Below are 18,888 nucleotides of genomic sequence, written 5' to 3'. Positions count from 1 at the left end.
TCCAGCCTGGGCTACACAGTGAGACTCCATCTTAAAAAAAAAAAAAAAAAAAATCTTGGGGTTTTTTTAGCAATCCAAAACCTAATAAAGACAGCATAGCAATTATAAAATCTTGCTTCTTTTTTTTTTTTTTGAGATGGAGTCTCACTCTGTTACCCAGGCTGGAGTGCAGTGGTGCGATCTCAGCTCACTGCAACTTCTGCCTCCCAGGTTCAAGTGATTCTTCTGCCTCAGCCTCCCAAGTAGCTGGGACTACAGGTATGCACCACAATGCCCAACTAATTTTTTGTATTTTTAGTAGAGACAGGGTTTCACCATATTGGCCAGGCTGGCCTCAAACTCCTGACCTCGTGATCCACCAATCTCAGCTTCCCAAAGTGCTGGGTTACAGGTGTGAGCCACCGTGCCCAGCCAAAATCTTGTTTCTTAAGCCAGCTACAAAAAAGCAAAGAAAACCCTTCTGCAGTGACTGCTTCTCCTTCTGAGAAGCCCATTTACATAACTTGGAATTCAAACTCAACGAAAAAAGTTTGAATTTAATTGAACACAGGAAGAGTGTGTTCAAAGCTATGTGTATAGCAGGGGAATACCTGACTCTTAGAAACAGTGTGAGAAGTTTTCTGATTACATTAGAAACTTAGACATATCAAGAAAAGCCAAGAGTACAGAATCAAGTTATCCTTCTCAAGGAGAGAAAAACGAGACATAGCAAAAGTTGAACTTCTGAGATATGATTCTGAGAAGTTTTCAAAAGAAATAGATTATAAAATACAAGTAAAATATCTTGCAATTTTATCAAGAGCTAAGCAATAGTTTTTTAAAAAAAGCCTTGTTGTAACGTAGGGGACCAATCTTAGAAGGACTATTATAAATGATTTCCTTTTAATTATAATCAACTTAGTTACATCCAAAATCACGTTAATAAATTCCCCTTCACAAAGATTTTCACGACTTACACAGACCATCTACAACATGCTTGGACTTTCTGCCTTGTCCTAAACCTCCTAAATAATCAGTCATTTTACTTTAGGACAAAAATTTACCACACAAGATCCTTTTTCATACAAAATTATTCTCTTTTCTTTATAACCTTCCTTATGAAAAATATGTCTGCATGTCCATAACTTTCTTCACACCTCTCTCTCCCCTACTTACTGTTCCTTTCTACCTTGTTTAACAAGTAATTTTCAAGGCCATAATTGACTTTTAGATAACTTCTGAATTGGACAAAATTACTCTTTTTCTCAATAAGACTAGTTCCTGGGAGGCTTTTGCCCTCCAATGCCACTCAGAGATATGCCAAATTAAACAACCCAAAGAACGAAAATCATCAAGACCAGAAGGGAAATGCTAGGTGTAAGCTTCAGGGCATGGAAGTGCAGGGCAACATGTGTCACTAGTGAGGCACAGACAGCAAACATGTGGCCAAAAAAGGGGACAAGGGGGATGGAGAATCAGTAGGTGCTGGCACACATCCCTCTGAGCCTCAGTTTATCTGACAGGGTGACATGGCAGCCCTGGACCCATAAAAGCCAAAAAGCCCCACACAACAGGGTGGCGCCCAAGCCAGAGGACCCCACAACTCCCGGCTCCCTGGCAGGCATGGCCCACAGGATCCAACAGATCTGAGTGGGGGCCTGTAACCCCCAGCCCCCAGGGAATATAAAGGAACATGAGCATCCCTATGTCCCCTGGGGCTCAGCAGGCTGAGCATGAAAAAAGACAACAAGGGAAAGGGAAGGGACAACAAAGACACTCACCCATCCATGACTCCGAGAACTTAGGAAGCAAGAAACCCTGAACTGTTTGTCATATGTTAGCATTTTACAGAGAAAACCATTCCACAACTGTGAAACATATTTTCCCATATCATACACTTTTCTTAACTGAGAATGACCCAGACATCTGACAAGCCATCCAAAAAAAGCTGTGGACCAACGTTTTGGGTAAAGAAGACTTCATGGAAGTTTGTTTTTTAAAAAGCCCTTTTCACCTTTTTTTCTTCAGATTCAAAGGCATTTCTCATGTTTACATTTTAGCCAGAACAAAATCTTCACGTAACCTTGAACAGCAAGTTTTATCTCAACACCAGTAGCCTAATAATAGCAGATTCAAAGCAAGCAGAAAATAAAAGAGAGAAACAGCTTCAGAAGTGGTAATCAGAAGTGAGAGAACCTGTGGGCCAGCCATACAGGGCTGCCATAAGGCCTCAGTAAAGTAAAGGCGACAAGTTGGGAAATGACAAGAACTGTAGCTTTCCCACACCCAGCAAAGGGGACAAGGTAGATTAGTTCACGGCACACACTGGCAAATGTCTTGCAGGGCTCCTTCTATTTTTATTATGCCCCGGGGACTCTAACCCCTTAGGCAGGGACTCCCACCCCATGGGCCAGGACTCTAACCCAAATATTAGCCTTGCCTAATATGACACAAAGACTGATCCCACTTTCCAGAGGTGGGCAATTAGTGCTGCACAGACTGAATTTCCTTGGCATAGGGTCTTGTCTGTTCTCACACTGCCAATAAAGACATACCTGAGACTGGGTAATTAATAAAGGAAAGAGGTTTAATTGACTCACAGTTCTGCATGGCTGGGGAGGCCTCAGGAAACCTACAATCATGGTGGAAGGGGAGGCAAATACGTCCTTCTTCATGTGGTGGCAGCAAGGAGAAGTGCCAAGCAAAAAGGGGAAAAGTCCCTTATAAAGCCGTCAGACTCGTAAAAACTCACTCACTATCATGAGAACAATATGAAGATAACTGCCCCCATGATTCAATTACCTCCCACCAGGAACCTCCCATGACACATGGGGATTATGGGAACTACAATTCAAGATGAGATTTGGGTGGGGACACAGCCAAACCATATCAGTCCCTTAGTGGTGGTCACCAGAAGATGCTACCAGAAAAAGGGGTCCCGATCCAGATCCCAAGAGAGGGTTCTTGGATCTCACACAGGAAGGAATTCAAGATGAGTCAAAGAGTGCAGTGAGAAGAGAGAGTTTATTGAAAGCTAATCCATTACAGGGTAGGGTGTCCTCAGAAAGCAACAGGAAGAGTGAACCATCTTTGTTTTAAGACGCGTGTGTGTGTGTGTATATATATATATATACACTATATACTATATATATATACAATATACTATATACACACACACACACACACACACACACACACACACACAGGTCTTGTCTATGCAAAGACTAAACTAAGCTGTCCCTACATGTAGATGGGCTGACAGAATGACAAAAATTATTATTTTATTGATTTAAAGAAGACTATCCTTGACATTTTATTAAAGTGTTATTTTATCAAAGCACATGTATCCCAAAGTGCTGGGATTACAGGTGTGAGCCACTGTGCTCAGCCAATGTCTTGATAGTCTTGATTTCACTTTGGGAGGCCAAGGCAGGAGAATTGCTTGAGCCCAGGAGTTGGAGACCAGCCTGGGCAACACAGTGAGACCCCGTCTGTATTTAAAAACAAAAACGGCCAGTGTGGTTGCTCATGCCTGTAATCCTAGCACTTTGGGAGGCTGAGGCAGGCAGATCACTTCAGGTCAAGAGTTCAAGACCAGCCTTGCCATGGTGAAACCCCATCTCTACTAAAAATACAAAAATTAGTCAGGCGTGGTGGTGGGCACCTGTAATCCCAGCTACTTGTGAGGCTGAGGCAGAAGAATCTCTTGAACCTGAGAGTCAGAGGTTGCAGTGAGCCAAGATCACACCACTGCACTCCAGCCTGGGCGACAGAGCAAGACTCCGTCTCTAAATAAACAAAAAAAATACTCCGTCTCTAAATAAACAAAAAAAATACCAAGATGGACACGATTTAAAAATAGTGTCACCCTGGCTTTCCTAGGCTCCCTAACATCAGCACATGGGCCACATGTTATGGTCATGAAGCTATAGCTCCTTCTGGGCTGGAGACTTTAGCATGGTCATGAAGAAAGTTCACTTTCTATAAGTTGCTGGGGTCTGTCAGAAGCTGGTTCCTACCAACAAGGTGACCACTTTCCACACAGGGTTTGGGGAAAAACAGGCTGCAGGACAGGAAGCTATAAAACAGGCAATTATGCAAGTTGATAAAATTCCTATAATCTCTGGAGACCCTCCTTGTCTGCTTTCAGAACCTGCAAATAAACCTCCCTCCATTGGTTTCTTGCCATAGATTTACCTTCCCACAGTAGTCGCTCTTGTAAGCCTAAAGCTGCTTTTTTTTTCCTGTCATTTCTCTAAAATGTATTGCTCTTTGTTGAAGACACCATATGAGTGAAATCTCATCACTGCTTGGAGTTACTTTTCATTGAGGTTTCTCCTGCGTGATTGTAGGTTTTTCTTTTGTTCTTCTGTTACAGGGGTCCATTCCAACTAACAACTCATGAATGTTGAGGAAAAGATTATTTTTTCTCCCCCACATAGTCTGCAAACTATTTCTTGACTGAGTATGAAGGCAAATGCAGCCTTCAAATGCGGCTGGCCAGGGGCTGGGATGGGCGGGGCTTCCTGGACCCGGGAGGGCTGCGTCTCACCAGGCGGAGTCCAGTGCTGCCTCCTTGCAAGCTCACCTGGCCCAGTCCGGGTCTCCTCCTGGCTGCCCCTCCCCCGGAAGGCTCAGAGCCATAAGGAGGGAGGAAGGTGTCCTTCCCAGGTGCAGAACCGCCCACCCAAAGCCTGGGCAAAAATTAAAAACATCGCACTGATCAGGGGCAACCCCTGCACCGAGCGCTCAGGGTTGGGTGCGCTTCCCCTCCTCCTCATTTGAGCTCACAGCTGCCTAGGCCTGGGGGGAGAAGGAGGTGCCACCAGGGCTGGGATCTCATCCCTGACTCACAGCTGGAGGAACATCTGCCCAGCATGTAGCAGCTTACAAAGAGCTTTCATAGAAATGATCTCATTTCATCTCCACGCAACCTGGGAGGGAGGGAGTCCTGTTCCCATTATACAGATGAGGACACCAAGGCTCAGAGGAACCTGCTCTGGCCTGGAGCACCCGCTCCTCCTTTGTGCAGAAGCATCACAGATCTGAGAAAGTGAGAGGACCCCTTGTTGTCCAGCAGACTGCCTGTCTCCCGCCACCGGACGGGCTGAACCTCCAGATGGCTTGCAGCCAGGGTGCTGTGATGTTCCGGGTGGCTGCTTTTACCCACAGCCCTCTGGCTCCACGGGCCTTCCCTGTGGTCTAGCTCCATGGCTACCCTGCGGCTGCCTCCTCTTCCTCCCAGAAGCACAGCTTTTCCCGGTCCATCCCCTACCTCCATTGCGTGTGCACATCAGCGCCTTTTTGGTGGGTTTTAAAGTGTACATAAACAGTTTGTTTTGTTTTGAGACCAGGTCTTGCACTGTCACCCAAGCTGGAGTTCAGTGGCACGATCTTGGCTCACTGCAGCCTTGATCTCCTGGGCTCAAGCGATCCTCCCAGCTCACCCACCCAAGTAGCTGGGGCTACAGGCACATGCTACCATGCCCAGCTAATTTTTGTATTTTTAGTAGAGACGGGGTTTCACCATGTTGCCCAGGATGGTCTTGAACTCCTGAGCTCAAACCATCTGCCCACTCTGGCCTTCCAAATTGCTGGGATTACAACCGTAAACCACTGTGTCCAGCCTAAACAGCTTTATTGTTATATAAGATTCACCCTTGCAAAGCCTGCATTCTGTGGTTTTTCATATATTCAGTGTTGCGCAATCATTACCCTATCTAATTCCAGAACACGTTCATCATGCCGAAAAGACACCCCATGCCCATTAGCAGTCACTCCTCTTTCTTCCTCCCCCCAGCCCCTGGCAACCACTAATCTACTTTCTGTCACTATGGATTTGCTTATGCTGGACATTTCACATAAGTGGAATCATACAGTATTTGTCTTTTTGTGTCTGTTTGTCACTTAGCATAATATTTTCAAGGTTCATCTATGCTGTAGAATGTGTTAGCACTTCATCTCTTTTTATGGCCAAGTAATATCCCATTGCAGTGATAGACCACCCTTGTTTACTCATTCATAGTTTGTTTTTTGGTTTGTTTTTTTTTTTTTTTTTGAGACGGAGTCTCACTCTGTCTCCTAGGCTGGAAGTGTAGTGGCATGATCTCGGCTCACTGCAACCTCCGTCTTCTGGGTTCAAGCTATTCTCCTGCCTCAGCCTCCCGAGTAGCTGGGACTACAGGTGCACGCCACCATGCCCGGCTAATTTTTGTATTTTTAGTAGAGATGGGGTTTCACAATATTTGTCAGGCTGGTCTGGAACCGCTGACCTCAGGCTATCCACCCACCTCGGTCTCCCATAGTGCTGGGATTACAGGCGTGAACCACCATGCCCGGCCTTTACTCATTCACAGTTGATGGACATTTAAGTTGTTTCACTTTTTGGTCTACTATGAATAATGCTTTTAGGAACATTTCTATAGAAGTTTTTGTGCGGACTTATAGGAGTTTTTTTGTTTTGTATTTTTAGAGATGGTGTCTTGCTCTGTCACTCAGGCTGGAGTACAGCTCCTGAGTAGCTGGGACTATAAGCAATCATCACTGTGCCCGGCTAATTTTTATATTTATTCTAAAGACAGGGTCTCACTTTATTGCCCAAGCTGGCATTGAACTCCTGGCTTCAAGTGATCCTCCTGCCTTGGCCTCCCAAAGTGCTGGGATCACAGGCATGAGCCAAAGTTATGTTTGCCTGGCCCCAAACTTATGTTTTTGGTTCCCTCGACTATATACCTAGGAGTGGAATTGCTGGGTCATGTGATAACTCATTTTGAGGAATTGCCAAATTCCTTTCCAAAGTGGCTGCACCATTTTACAATCCCATCAGCAGAGTCTGAGGGTTCCAACTTCTTACATCCTTACCCACAGTGGTCAGTGTCCATCTTTTTTACTTTATCCTGGTGGTTACGAAGTAGATTCTCAACATGGTTCTATTTGGGGTGCTTACCAGGTACCAAGTTCTAGATTCAACTTTTGGGGAAAACAGGGGAGAAGGAGCCATCGTCTTTGCCATTAGAGGAATCACAGTAAAGTGTGGAGGGAGATAGATAGACACAAGTCTTCATTCATGCATTGATTAGTATGTACCAGGCAATGAATGGGCTAGACACCATGGGAGACACCAAAATAGGCAAGATACAGTCTGTACCCTAACGAACTCTTTTCATGAATATAGGACCTTTTAATATAGGACCTTTGTCAGGAGCCATTGCTCATGCCTATAATCTCAACACTTTGGGAAGCCAAGGCAGGAGGATTTCTTGAGGCCAAGAATTCAAGACTAGCCTGGGAAGCATAACAAGATGTCATCTCTGCAATAAGTAAATAAAATGGCTGGGCATGGTGCCACATGCCTACAGTGCCAGCTACTCACAATGCTGAGAGAAATATTGCTTGAGCCCAGGAGGTCAAGGCCATAGTAAGCCGTGAGCCATGATTGTGCCACTGCACTCCAGCCTGGGTGGCAGAGTGAGATCCTGTCTCAAAACACACATACACACACGCGTGCACGCACACACACACACACACACACACACAAGACCTTCACCAGCAGTCCATCCTCCCAGCCATCTATCCACTTCCATCTATCTCTCTATCCATCTAAACCCTCATCTACCCAATCATCCATCCATCCATCAATCAAATATTCAATAGCCAGTCCATCAAGACATTCATCTGTCCATTTATCCACCTATTCATTCAACTACCCATTTACCCATATGATCATCGGCCACCTATCTATCCATCCATCTTCCATTCATCCATCCATCTATCCAACCATCTACCCAACCATCTACACAATCATCCATCCATCCATTTACCAACCATTGCACCACCAGCCCATCAAATCACCTACCCATCCTTCCAGCCAGCCAGCCACTCACCTGTCCATCCATCCAACTTCTTATCTACTAACCCAACTATCCATCCTCCTGTCCATCCATTCATCTTTCCATCCATCTGTCCATTTAAACACCGGTTCATCAAATTATCCACCCATCCATCCAACCACCCATTTTACCCAACCAACCATCCTTCTACCCATCCTTCCCTCTGTCTACCCATTAGTCAAACCCCTGATCCACCCATCCTAGACACTGGAGCCAGGACCCCAGCTTGGCTAAGTCAGGCTGGGCAAGTTGAGGGCACCAAGATGAGTGCTCCAGGATGCTGCTGATTGAACACAAGCCAGGGGGAATCTCCAAGCCAGGCTTTCTCCTCCACTTAGACACAAGGCCTTTGCTCCCTGATTGAAAACTCTTTTACCCCCTATACTCTGAGCGGTTACAGACCCCACTGTTTTGGATTATACTTTGGGACATACATTTCTCACCAGTTTCCACTTTCAAAGATGGTTCTTTAGACATGAAATCATTCATCACATGCGGTGCCCACCACGTTCTGCGCCTTTAGACATGGAATCATTCATCATGTGCGGTGCCCACCACGTTCTGCGCCTATTAGATGCCAGGTCCTGTCATCTCATTTCCACAATGGCACTGGGAGGCAGATGCTAGGTCAACCTCCACTTTTCAGATGATGAAACTGAGGCTTAAAGAGGTGACATACATTTCCCAGGGTGACATAGTATGTGCATGGGGGAACCCAGGACTGCCGGCCCTTTCTATGGTCTTGCAGAGGAGAATTTCTGTCTCCGATGAATGTTTTCAGAGATGTTACCGCCTGGGACACCAAGCTGCTCCTGCTCTCCATGTGCAGAGGTGGGACTGAAGGACACTGAAGGCTGAAGCAATGGGAATGATCACAACCTGCCTTTCCACTCACCTCTCAACCCTGGCCTGTCCTCAGATGTGGAGGCTTTCCTCTGTCTGTGAGGCCACCCCCTCCCTTTGCTCAGCCATTCCCATCATCCTCTGCTCTTGGCTAGCATGTCAGTTCCTCAACTCCATCAAGCAAGGCCCTCCCTTTTTTTTTTTTTTTCTTTCTTTCAAGACAGAGTCTCAGTCTGTCCCCCAGGCTGGAGTGCAGTGGGGCGATCTCGGCTCACTGCAACCTCCACTTCCCAGGTTCAAGTGATTCTCATGCCCCAGCCTCCCGAGTAGCTGGTATTACAGGCATGTGCCACCACGCCAGCTAATTTTTTATTTTCAGTAGAGATGGGGTTTTGACATGTTCGCCAGGCTGGTCTCAAATTCCTGACCTCAAATGGTCCACCTGCCTTGGCCTCCCATGGTGTTGGGATTACAGGCGTGAGCCACCACGCCCGGCCAAGGCCTCCCTCCTGACAACCTTGCACTTCCTGCACTTCCCTGGCCACTGTCATTCTGGTTTGCTGAATGTGCACCTCCCAGCAGGTGAAAGGTTCCAGGATGTAGGGACTGGTTCCAGCACCCAGGAAGGTACAGAGCAGGTGCCGGACAAATGTTTGCTGCAGATTCAGCCTCTCTAAAATTTTCTCAGACCTCCTGCCACCCATACCCTCTCCAGAGGCCACTAACCCCTTCCTCCCTCCCAAGGGCCTCCATCCAACACACCTACCAGGTTCCAGCTCCTGGGGCACTCCAAGTTCAAGGCTGATCCGTGCCAGGGACCCTGGCTGTCTCCCAGGGCCAGGCACAGGTTAAACATTAATAGGCAATGCCTGCAGCATTGCCTTATCCCCTCACCTCCTCCATGAAGCCTCCCTGATGCCTGGGCCAATGACCCCAAGCACTTGGAGACTGTCTGGTGGCTCTTTTCCTGGTTAGACGTGCCTGAGAGTGGGCTTCTCTGGACAGATGGGGTCTGTCACACAGCCCCAGCAGCTGGCCGAGCCAGCCTCAGCTGTTTGCTGAGGGAATACATGAATAGATGGCTGCGTGTGGCTGAGAGAGGCCAGAGCCACCAGCTCAGGTGGCAGCGCCTAGTGGGATCTGGTTCCCTTGGACAAAGGCCAGTGTGGGGGGCAGATGAATAAATCATGAGGGGCCTGGAATGTAGCCGGGGCAGGATGATGACCTCATTCTGGGAGTTGAAGAGCGGGTAGCTGGGTGGGGAGTGGGCTAGGGGCATGGCAAGGAAGCCTGAGAGGCCAGCAGGGGCTGCCCGGCCCACCTCCACCCCTTTTCCTTGAGAAGCAAGAGGTTGAAGGTCAGCAGGACCAGGTGGAGGTCGTGGCAGAACGCAGGGAGGTGGGCAATGCAGAGGGACCCTGGGGAGGAGGGAGGGAAGGAGGGGGCAGCACAGAGGGACCCTGGGAAGGAGGGAGGAGGGTGGGCAGTGCAGAGAGACCCTGGGGAGTAGAGGGGGCTAGCACAGAGGGACCCTGGGGAGGAGGGAGGGAGGCAGGGAGGTGGGCAGCACAAAGGGACCCTAGGGCTCTGGGCTGGGGAGATGGGGAAGGCCTTTCCAGAATTCTGGAGCTCTCCTGGGAGTGGGATGGTGGGGAGAATAGGAAGAGCAAGGAAGAACAGACAGAAAGACAGACCAATGCAAGAAAGGGCCTTGCAGCAACAGAGGGAAGGAGCCAGCAGAGAGATGGGCTGAGTGGGTCAGAGATGGCAGAGACACCACTGGATCCAGACTGAGAGAGATGGCAGCGGGTCAGAGGGGATGGAGACGGGGCTGCAGGCAAAACAGACACAAAGGCAGAGGGGACAGAGAGGGGTAGGGGGTGAGACGGAAACTGAGCAAGGAGGGTGTGTGGGGCAGCAGGTGGGCCGTGAGCCAGACAGATGGAGGCAGAACGCTGCAGGGAAGAGACCAAAGGCAGGCAGGAGGGCCGGCCACCGGGGCCACAAGGATGATCAGGTGGAGCCCCGGGCACAGTCTGTGACCAGCATGAGGGGCTTCACCAGGCTGACAGGGCCACACGAGGGGCCACGGGGAGCTAGGGAGGATATAAGACTCTGGGGACACGGGGCTCTCCCAGTTTATGGAGGAAGGGACAGAAAGAAGAGCAGCACCGGACCCGGGCCACACCTGCGGCTGCCCACAAGACCACTCTCCCGCAGGACTTCGGAGGCCGGGCGGGAGCAGCGTTCCTCAGCCAGGAGGAGGTACCAAGCCCTCATCTCCATGGCCCAGCCCCAGGGCCCAGCAGAGGGCAGCCTCCCAACGGGGGACCCCAGCCCCTCTGAGGGCACTCCAGGAACCAGCCAGGCCCCTGGCAGCCCAGCAGCCACCCGGCGACGAGAGCTCCTCCAGGAGCTAGAGGCCCAGGTGCAGGCAGCCTACGGGCAGGTAATGCGGGCAGTAGTGTGAGGGGACCAGGAGCGAACAGCAGGGACACCACACCCCAACTGGGGGCCCCAGAGGACAGACCCAGGACTCAGTCCAGGGAGGGGACCCGGAGGCAGAGGCCAATGCGGGAGTCTCTGAGGTCGGCAGGGCCAGGCTGGCTTCCCTTCCCAATCTCCACCCTCACCGAGCCCTGCCACTGCCCACAGCACATAGGCGGTTCCCTTCTGCTCCTCATCCAAGGGCGGGGCACCAGTCCAGGCAGCGGGTGCCAAGTGCAAGCAAGTGGGGCTCCCCCGAGGTGAGGAGCCCAGGGCCCAGCTGGGGTCCTGGCAGGGGAGAGGCAGGCGCTTCCTGGGCTGGGCCAAGTGGCTGCCTCTTTTTGGGAGGCTGTGTGGGAAGGCCCGCGTGTCCATACCAATCGGAATCTGTGCCATTAGGAGGGCCCAGGCCACCCTGGCACACTGCGTGCCTGCCTTCCTCCTCCTGGGACCCAGGCCCTGCTTCTGAAGACATTAAATCTTCCCTGATTGGGAGAGATTAGAGGCAGGGGTTGGGGGAGGGTGCTGGAGAAGGGGTGTCTGGAAGACCCTCAGGAGGCAGTCTGGGGAGGCTGTGCTCTCCAGGGGGCCTTGGGTCCAAGTGGCCCCCCTCAGCAGTGGAGACGCTCAAAGATAATCCCGGATTAGGACCCAAGCCCCGGGCCCAAGTCCCCCGCCTGCCCACCCGCCCCAGATCTTCCCCACAAAACCCCAGGAAAATCCCCGGCAGTACTCCCAGGCTCTCATTGGGAGCAGCTGGGGGCTGGCAGGAGTCCGCGGGCAGCAGCATCCGCCGAGGCCCAGCCCTGGCCATCCCCGGGGTTCCAGGCCTGGCATGGTTCAGGGCCCATGGGGAACTGTGCCAAGCGGCCCTGGCGCCGGGGCCCTAAGGTAGGAGGGGTCAGGGGAGAAGCCCAGGCCAGAAAGCTGGAATGGACCCTGAGGGTCAGATGGGATGGGCAGAGCCCTGTGAGGGCCGGGCGGGGTTGGGGGCTGCCCACTGCCCCAGATGGAGATTTTTTTCCTGGAAGCCACAGCCTCTGGCCATCCTGATCTTGGCTCCCACAGACCACTGGGTCTCCCCTGCCAGGCTCCAGGTCCCCCAGTTGCCCATCCAGCTGCCCCATCCCAGCGGCAGCTCTCCGCTCTCTGCTAGCCAGCCTCCTTCTAGTAGACAGAGCTGGGCACAAGGTCCCTCTCCTCTCTGCCGCTGGCTTTCTCAGTGGTCTTGGCCAAGTCTCTTGCCTTTTCTGGTCCTCAGTTTGCCCAACAGAACAGTTAGAGGATGGACCCTTTCTGCCTCACGTGTTCACGGGTGAGGGTCCTCTCTCTACCCCCCAGCCCCTTCCCTACTGTCCCGTGCCGGGCTCCAAAGACAGGAGCAGCTGGTGAGAGGAGTGGGGAGGGCCATCAGGCCCAGAGCTCAGCGGTCACTGCCCCAGCTCACAGCCGGCTCTGCTGCAGGACCCCTGGCAGTGGCTCAGCTCCCCACCAAGGGGCTCCTGCCCCAGCCCCAGCTCCAGCCCCAAGGAGCAGGGGGGCCCTGGGCCGGGCATCCAGGGCTACTCGGTGCTCAACAGCCTGGTGGGGCCTGCCTGCATCTTCCTGCGGCCCAGCATTGCCGCCACCCAACTCGTATGTACGGCCACCCACCTGCCAGCCTGCCTGCCCTTGCCTCTCTCCCGCCAGCCCGCCTGGCCTTGCCCCTAGCACACCAGCCCACCTGCCCTTGCCCCTCACTTTGCCTCTCCTGGAGCTAGGGGGAAGAGGATTGAGTGGGGACATCAGAGCAAAGGCACGCAGATCTGGGGTGGGGGTGCAGAGAGGGGAGAGAGCAATGACTCTAGAAATGGAAGAGAGATCAACAGTGACATTGAGGCTGGCGGGACCAAGTCTGAGGATCTGCCCAAACCCCAGATCCACCACCAGCAAAGGGAGCCCCCTGCCCCAGAAGAGGGAGATGGAGTAGGTGGGGACGGCCCGAGGAGTGACCTAGGCCAGAAGCAGGGAAGGGGGCACCCAGTCACCCAGGCCAGTGAGCAGGACGGGGTGGGAAACAGGGCTGAGCAGTCAGACAGACACAGGCCCTGTGTGTGCGTGTTGGGGTGTGGGGCTGGGTGGGGAGCCCTGAGAAGCAAGAAGGAAGGGCACAGCCATCAGGAGAAGCAGGGAATTCCTAACCCCTCTGTGCCCTTCAGGACCGGGAGCTGCGGCCCGAGGAGATTGAAGGTAAAGGGTTGGAGAAGGAACTGGTTCCCTGGAGGGGAGGTGGGCATGGGGGCACGGGGTGGGGACACAGGGTTGGGGGGGCATCGGGTGGGGGCCTCAGTGTTTCCAGGAGGAAGTAGGAGCAAGAAGGCTGCAGGGGACCAGTTTAGGGAAATGGGGACCAGACTGAGCAGGGAGGGGATGACAGACCCCACCCGGCTGTCATTCTTTGGTCTCACTCACCAGGCAGATGACAGGGCCCCTTTTCTATTTGTTCATTCAGCTGACACTTCCTGGGTGCCCACTGTGTGCCTGGCCCTGGCTGAGCACTGGGAAACACGGCCAGCTAGACAGATATGGCCCGTGCCCTCTGGAGACCAACGTCAATTAGTCAGCTACAAGTACAAATGGTGCATGTGCTCTCCAGGAAAGGAACAAATGGGCCCGGGGAGGCCACATGTAGAGGGATGGCTTCCTTTAGTAGGTGACATAGGACCAAAGAGGAAGGGGAAGAGTGAGGAAATCTCCAAGAGGTCAGGATTTGTTTCCCCCACTTTCTTTCTTTCTTTCTTTCTTCCTTTTTGAAAAATTTCACTGCTGTATCCCCAGTGCCTAGAGCAGAGCTTGGCACATAGTAGATGCTCCTCAAATATTTGCTCAAAGAACAAATAACAGGAACAGCACGTTCAAAGGCCCCGAGGCAGCAAAGAGAATCTCATGTTCAGAAGGAGGGATGATCGGACCAAGGGAGAAGGGTAGGCGGGTCCAGGCCAGGATCAGGGGAATGTGGGGGAAGGACTGACTCCACCCTGCCTGGCAGAGCTGCAGGTCGCCTTCCAGGAGTTTGACCGAGACCGGGACGGCTACATTGGCTGCCGGGAGCTGGGTGCCTGCATGCGGACCCTGGGCTACATGCCCACCGAGATGGAGCTCATCGAGATCTCACAACAAATCAGTATGTGCCTCGGATCCGTCCCCATCCCCAGTCCTCCAGATGCCCCAGCTGGGCCCATGAAGCCAAGCAGTCCAGGTACAGAGGTGACTGCACAGGCTGTCCCCAGAGCCCATGACCTTGGTCATTCTCAAGGCAAGCTCTCTGCCTCTGGAGAATCTCACCAGCCTCTAGGAGGTGGGCACAGCAAGGACTGTGATCCTCATTCTGCAAATGAGGCAACTGAATGGTTAAGTGACTTCTCTAAGGTCACACAGCAAGTTCCTTGGAGCCAGGACTTGAACCCAGCCGAAGTCTTCAGGAAAATTAAGGAGAGTTCCAAGAAGTTGTTTTTTTGTTTTTTTTTTTTTGAGATGGGGTCTTTTTCTGTCACTCAGGAGTGACAGTGGCGCTATCTCAGCTCACTGCAACATCCGCCTCCTGGGTTCAAGCAATTCTCCTGCCTCAGCCTCCTGAGTAGCTGGGATTACAGGCACCCGCCACCACGCCCAGCTAATTTTTGTATTTTTAGTAGAGACGGGGTTTCACCATGTTAGTCAGGCTGGTCTGGAACTCCTGACCTCAGGCGATCCACCCGCCTCAGCCTCCCAAAGTGCTGGCATTACAGGTGTGAACCACCGTGCCCAGCCCAAGAAGTTTGAGAGTGGTTTTCCTTTCACTTTTGGCCAAATCTGTGCCTTGTTTGGAGGGCAATTCCCATTGGGAAATACAGATGACCCAGGCTCTGGGCACAGAGGGAGGAAAGGATCCATTCACGAAGGGAAGGCAGAGGGCAGAGGAGGGAGGGCCAGAGCAGGGCAGCGGTCTCTGATGCCCTGGGTCTGTAATGGACGGGACCCCCAGGTGGCGGAAAGGTGGACTTTGAAGACTTCGTGGAGCTGATGGGCCCCAAGCTGCTGGCAGAGACGGCAGACATGATTGGTGTCCGGGAGCTACGGGACGCCTTCCGGGAGGTGCGGCCACTGGGGCTGAGGGCAGGCGGGGCTGTGTGTCTGCCGTGAGTGAGGGGCTGCGCGTGTGAATGACTGTCAGTGACCAGACGCCACAACCAACGCTGCCACAGTTCGACACCAATGGGGATGGCCGCATCAGCGTGGGCGAGCTCCGGGCGGCCCTCAAGGCCCTGCTGGGGGAGCGCCTCAGCCAGCGGGAGGTGGACGAGATCCTCCAGGACGTGGACCTCAATGGGGATGGCCTGGTCGACTTCGAAGGTACCCCCCTGCCGCACGTAGCAACACACGCCCTGGAAGGCTTCTAGCAGATAAGAAACCGCACAGCAAGAGTCACCACTGGGCACCAGACTCTGTGCCATGCACTCCCATGTCCTCTCCTAGTTAATCATCATGGAGAACCCGAGAGGAAGGAATTGTTATCCCCATAGGCAAGAGAAGAAAGTCCATTCTCAGGAAAGCCTAGGCACTTAGCAAAAAAGCAAGTAGATGGAGCCAAGATTTGAATCTGGGCAGCCTGATCCAGAACCCAGCTCTTCCTCTATGCTGCGTTCCCATAAAGGGGTAAAATGATTAAATAATAATAGAAGCCAAGGAAAATTACTATGTGGAAATGTATTCCCATAAGTAGGCCTTAAAGTTGCTCCTGAGCTTCCTAGCTGTCAAAGCAAAAAGGAAAACAAGTTCCATTACAAGGGTTTGTTTGTTTTTTCCCCCATAAGACAAAGCCCCCTCTTCCTGGCCCTGAGGCCTATTCCCTATCAGATCCAGAGGATGCCCTTGAAGATCCTCCCCTCAACCACACTCCCACCTGCCCCAAGGCCTGCAGGTGATCCTTACTCCTAGTGCAGTCCAGAGAACAGACCCAAAACCTTGGCTTCGTCCTGGCAGAGTTTGTGCGAATGATGTCTCGGTGAGCCTGTACAGAAGCTGGAGGCAGCAGAAAGGACTCAAGGACCACAGCCTCTGCCCACCAGCATGTTCCTTGAAGCCCATCGCCTCCAGCGGGGACCCTCCTCTCCTCCCCATCCCCCCTGTGTGCAGTGCCCTTGCCTGCCTTCACCCCCACCACCGCTTCTCCAATAAAGCCACCTGGCCTTGTCTCTGTCTCTCTCACAATAAAATATTTCCAAGCCTGGGCAGATGGCTTTTGCCTCTCACTTGCTCATCCTGGAGGCTCCAGTATTTGGCCCCCAAAATCAAATACTGGGGCTGTCCCCTTGGATCACAAGCCCCTTCCATTGTGAGCTCCAGGGAGATGGGGACCCTCTCTTATTCCTCTCTGGATCCTGGACCCAGCCCAGAGCAAGTGTGAGGAAACATCCCTAGCGAGTAAACAGCGCCTTCCTGTCCCGAGCTCAGGTGCGTGTTGGCCTCCACAGTTCCTGCCATGTATCCTGAGAACAGCTCCTGCTACCTGCACGATTCCATTCGAGCGTGGAGAAAGTACTGCAGGAAGACCTTTCCCAAGCTTGGTCTCATTTTTCCCGCAGTAGCACACTGCTCAGAGCTCCCTTCAAGAACATGCAGTTCGGCCGGGCACGGTGGCTCACGCCTGTAATCCCAGCACTTTGGGAGGCCAAGGCGGGCGGATCACGATGTCAGGAGATCGAGACCATCCTGGCTAACACAGTGAAACCCCGTCTCTACTGAAAAAAAAAAAAAATACAAAAAATTAGCCGGGCAAGGTGGTGGGCGCCTGTAGTCCCAGCTACACGGGAGGCTGAGGCAGGAGAATGGCGTGAACCCCGGGGGGCGGAGCCTGCAGTGAGCCGAGATCGCACCACTGCACTCCAGCCTGGGCGACAGCAAGACTCTGTCTCAAAAAAAAAAAAAAAAAAAAAAAAAAAAAAAAAGAACATGCAGTTCAACTTAGAGGAGTGGGTGAGTTAGCAGAAGGGCTCAGCCACTGGCCCCTTCAAGAGACACCTCAGCTTTTGGGCTGACACCTCACTCCTCCAGGGAGCCCCCAGCCACTAACTGAGCACAGCATGGGGAACCAGGACCTGGACATTTCTGCCTAACGCGAGCCTCCTCTAACGGGCAGTCTTTGCTCCGAGCTCCCCTTTGGGGCAGCCAAGGCAGACAGATCTGCGTGGAATCAGAGGCTCGCCTGCCCAGTCCTGCTTCCTCCCCCTTTACCTTCCTCCCTAACTCCATCTAAGCATCTTCCTCCTGGAGGACCCCGGGCACTCAAAGCATATCCCAGTCTTCAGGGCCCCATTTTCCAGATTGAAGAAATTGACAGGCTGAGTGCTCTTGTCCGTTCCTGCTGCTATAACAAAATACCTTAGACTGGTATTTTATAAACAGCGTGAATTTATTGCTCACAGTTATGGAGGCTGGGAAGTCCAGGGTCAAGGTGCAGGCAGTTGGGTATGTGGAGAGGGCCAGTTCTCTGCCTCCAAGATGGTGCCTTCAGCTGCTTCCTCCAGAGGGTGCCTCACGTAGCGGAAAGGCAGGAAGCACATGAGGGCCTGGCTACTCCCCCTGCCCCACTGCCACCCCCAGCCCTTTTATAAGGCACTAATCCCATCCATAAGGGCAGAGCCCTCATGGCCCAATCATCTTCTAAAGGCCCCACCCCTTACTGTTGCTGCATTGGGGATTGAGTTTCAACATGCATTTTGGAGGGGACACAAACATCAGGGCCATAGCACGAGGGCCGGGTGCAGTGGCTCATGCATGCAGCCCCAGTGCTTTGAGGCCAGGAATTTGAGACCAGCCTGGGCAACATAGCGAGATCCTATCTCTACAAAAATAAAGCAAAAATTAGCCAGGTGTGGTGGTGCATACCTGTAATCCCAGCTACTTGGGAGGCTGAGGTGGGAGGATCACTCGAACCCAGGAGGTCAAGGCTGCAGTGAACTATGTGATTGCACCACTGCACTCCAGCCTGGGCAACAGAACAAAACCCTGTCTCTAAAAAACACTTTTTTAACTAAAAATAATAATAACATAAACAATAGCACCGAGTCTAAGTGACCTGCTAGAGACTACGTGGCCTCACCGCCCTCTATCCCCACACACTGCTAGGTTATTCTTCCTAAAATGCCACTTGCATTTCGTCACACCCCTGTTCAGGACCTCACCATGACTTTCCATTACCCCCAGGTTAATCCAGGGCCTTTGCCTGCACAGAGGCTCCAGGAGAACACGGGACTGGCATAAAGCCACACACAATCAGGATGAAGGGTGGTGGGACTTGCACCCAGGCCCAGGGACTCTGAAACCACAGTGCCAACTAGGGGGGGTGCCTCAGAGTCAGGACCGGCCCAGGCCAGATCTTGGCCTCTTCTAGCTATGGCGCAAGCCTCATCTGCAGCTCCTGCCTGCTGGGAGCAAACGACCCCTGACCTTCCTCGTCACGAAGGGGTGAGAGTGCCCAGTGCCTGTGCCTGGTCCTCACATGGTACCTGCCAACAAGATGGCCCTGGGACGAAGCAGGCAGGCGGCCTGGGGATGTGCCCTGCGCATTCTGGAGACTGGATGCCGAGGTGCTGGAGCTGGCTGCAGTGGCCTCAGCACCACTCTCCTGGCAGATCTCAATTAATCCTTAAGCCTCAATTAGGTAATCGCC

General features: G+C 52.4%; 1 protein-coding gene across 2 annotated transcripts; it reads left to right on the top strand.

Moving 5' to 3' along the window:
• Positions 1–11,926: 11,926 nt before the first annotated feature.
• Positions 11,927–16,452, top strand: CABP2 (calcium binding protein 2). 2 transcript variants are annotated; one of them, XM_032153660.2, is made up of 7 exons: positions 11,927–12,089; positions 12,663–12,833; positions 13,397–13,427; positions 14,227–14,361; positions 15,202–15,311; positions 15,422–15,569; positions 16,200–16,452. In XM_032153660.2, the coding sequence occupies exons 1-7, from the start codon at positions 12,048–12,050 to the stop codon at positions 16,223–16,225; spliced, it is 663 nt and encodes a 220-aa protein (XP_032009551.1). In that variant the 5' UTR covers positions 11,927–12,047; the 3' UTR covers positions 16,226–16,452. The 2 variants fall into 2 exon arrangements, with proteins under 2 accessions (XP_032009551.1, XP_032009550.1); XM_032153659.2 differs by having other exon boundaries at positions 12,663–12,837.
• The last annotated feature ends 2,436 nt before the right edge of the window (positions 16,453–18,888 follow it).

Source organism: Hylobates moloch, unplaced genomic scaffold, assembly GCF_009828535.3.
Source record: "Hylobates moloch isolate HMO894 unplaced genomic scaffold, HMol_V3 SCAFFOLD_5, whole genome shotgun sequence".
In the NCBI taxonomy this organism is placed as follows: Eukaryota; Metazoa; Chordata; class Mammalia; order Primates; family Hylobatidae; genus Hylobates; species Hylobates moloch.
This window is presented reverse-complemented; position numbering and strand designations above follow the sequence as displayed.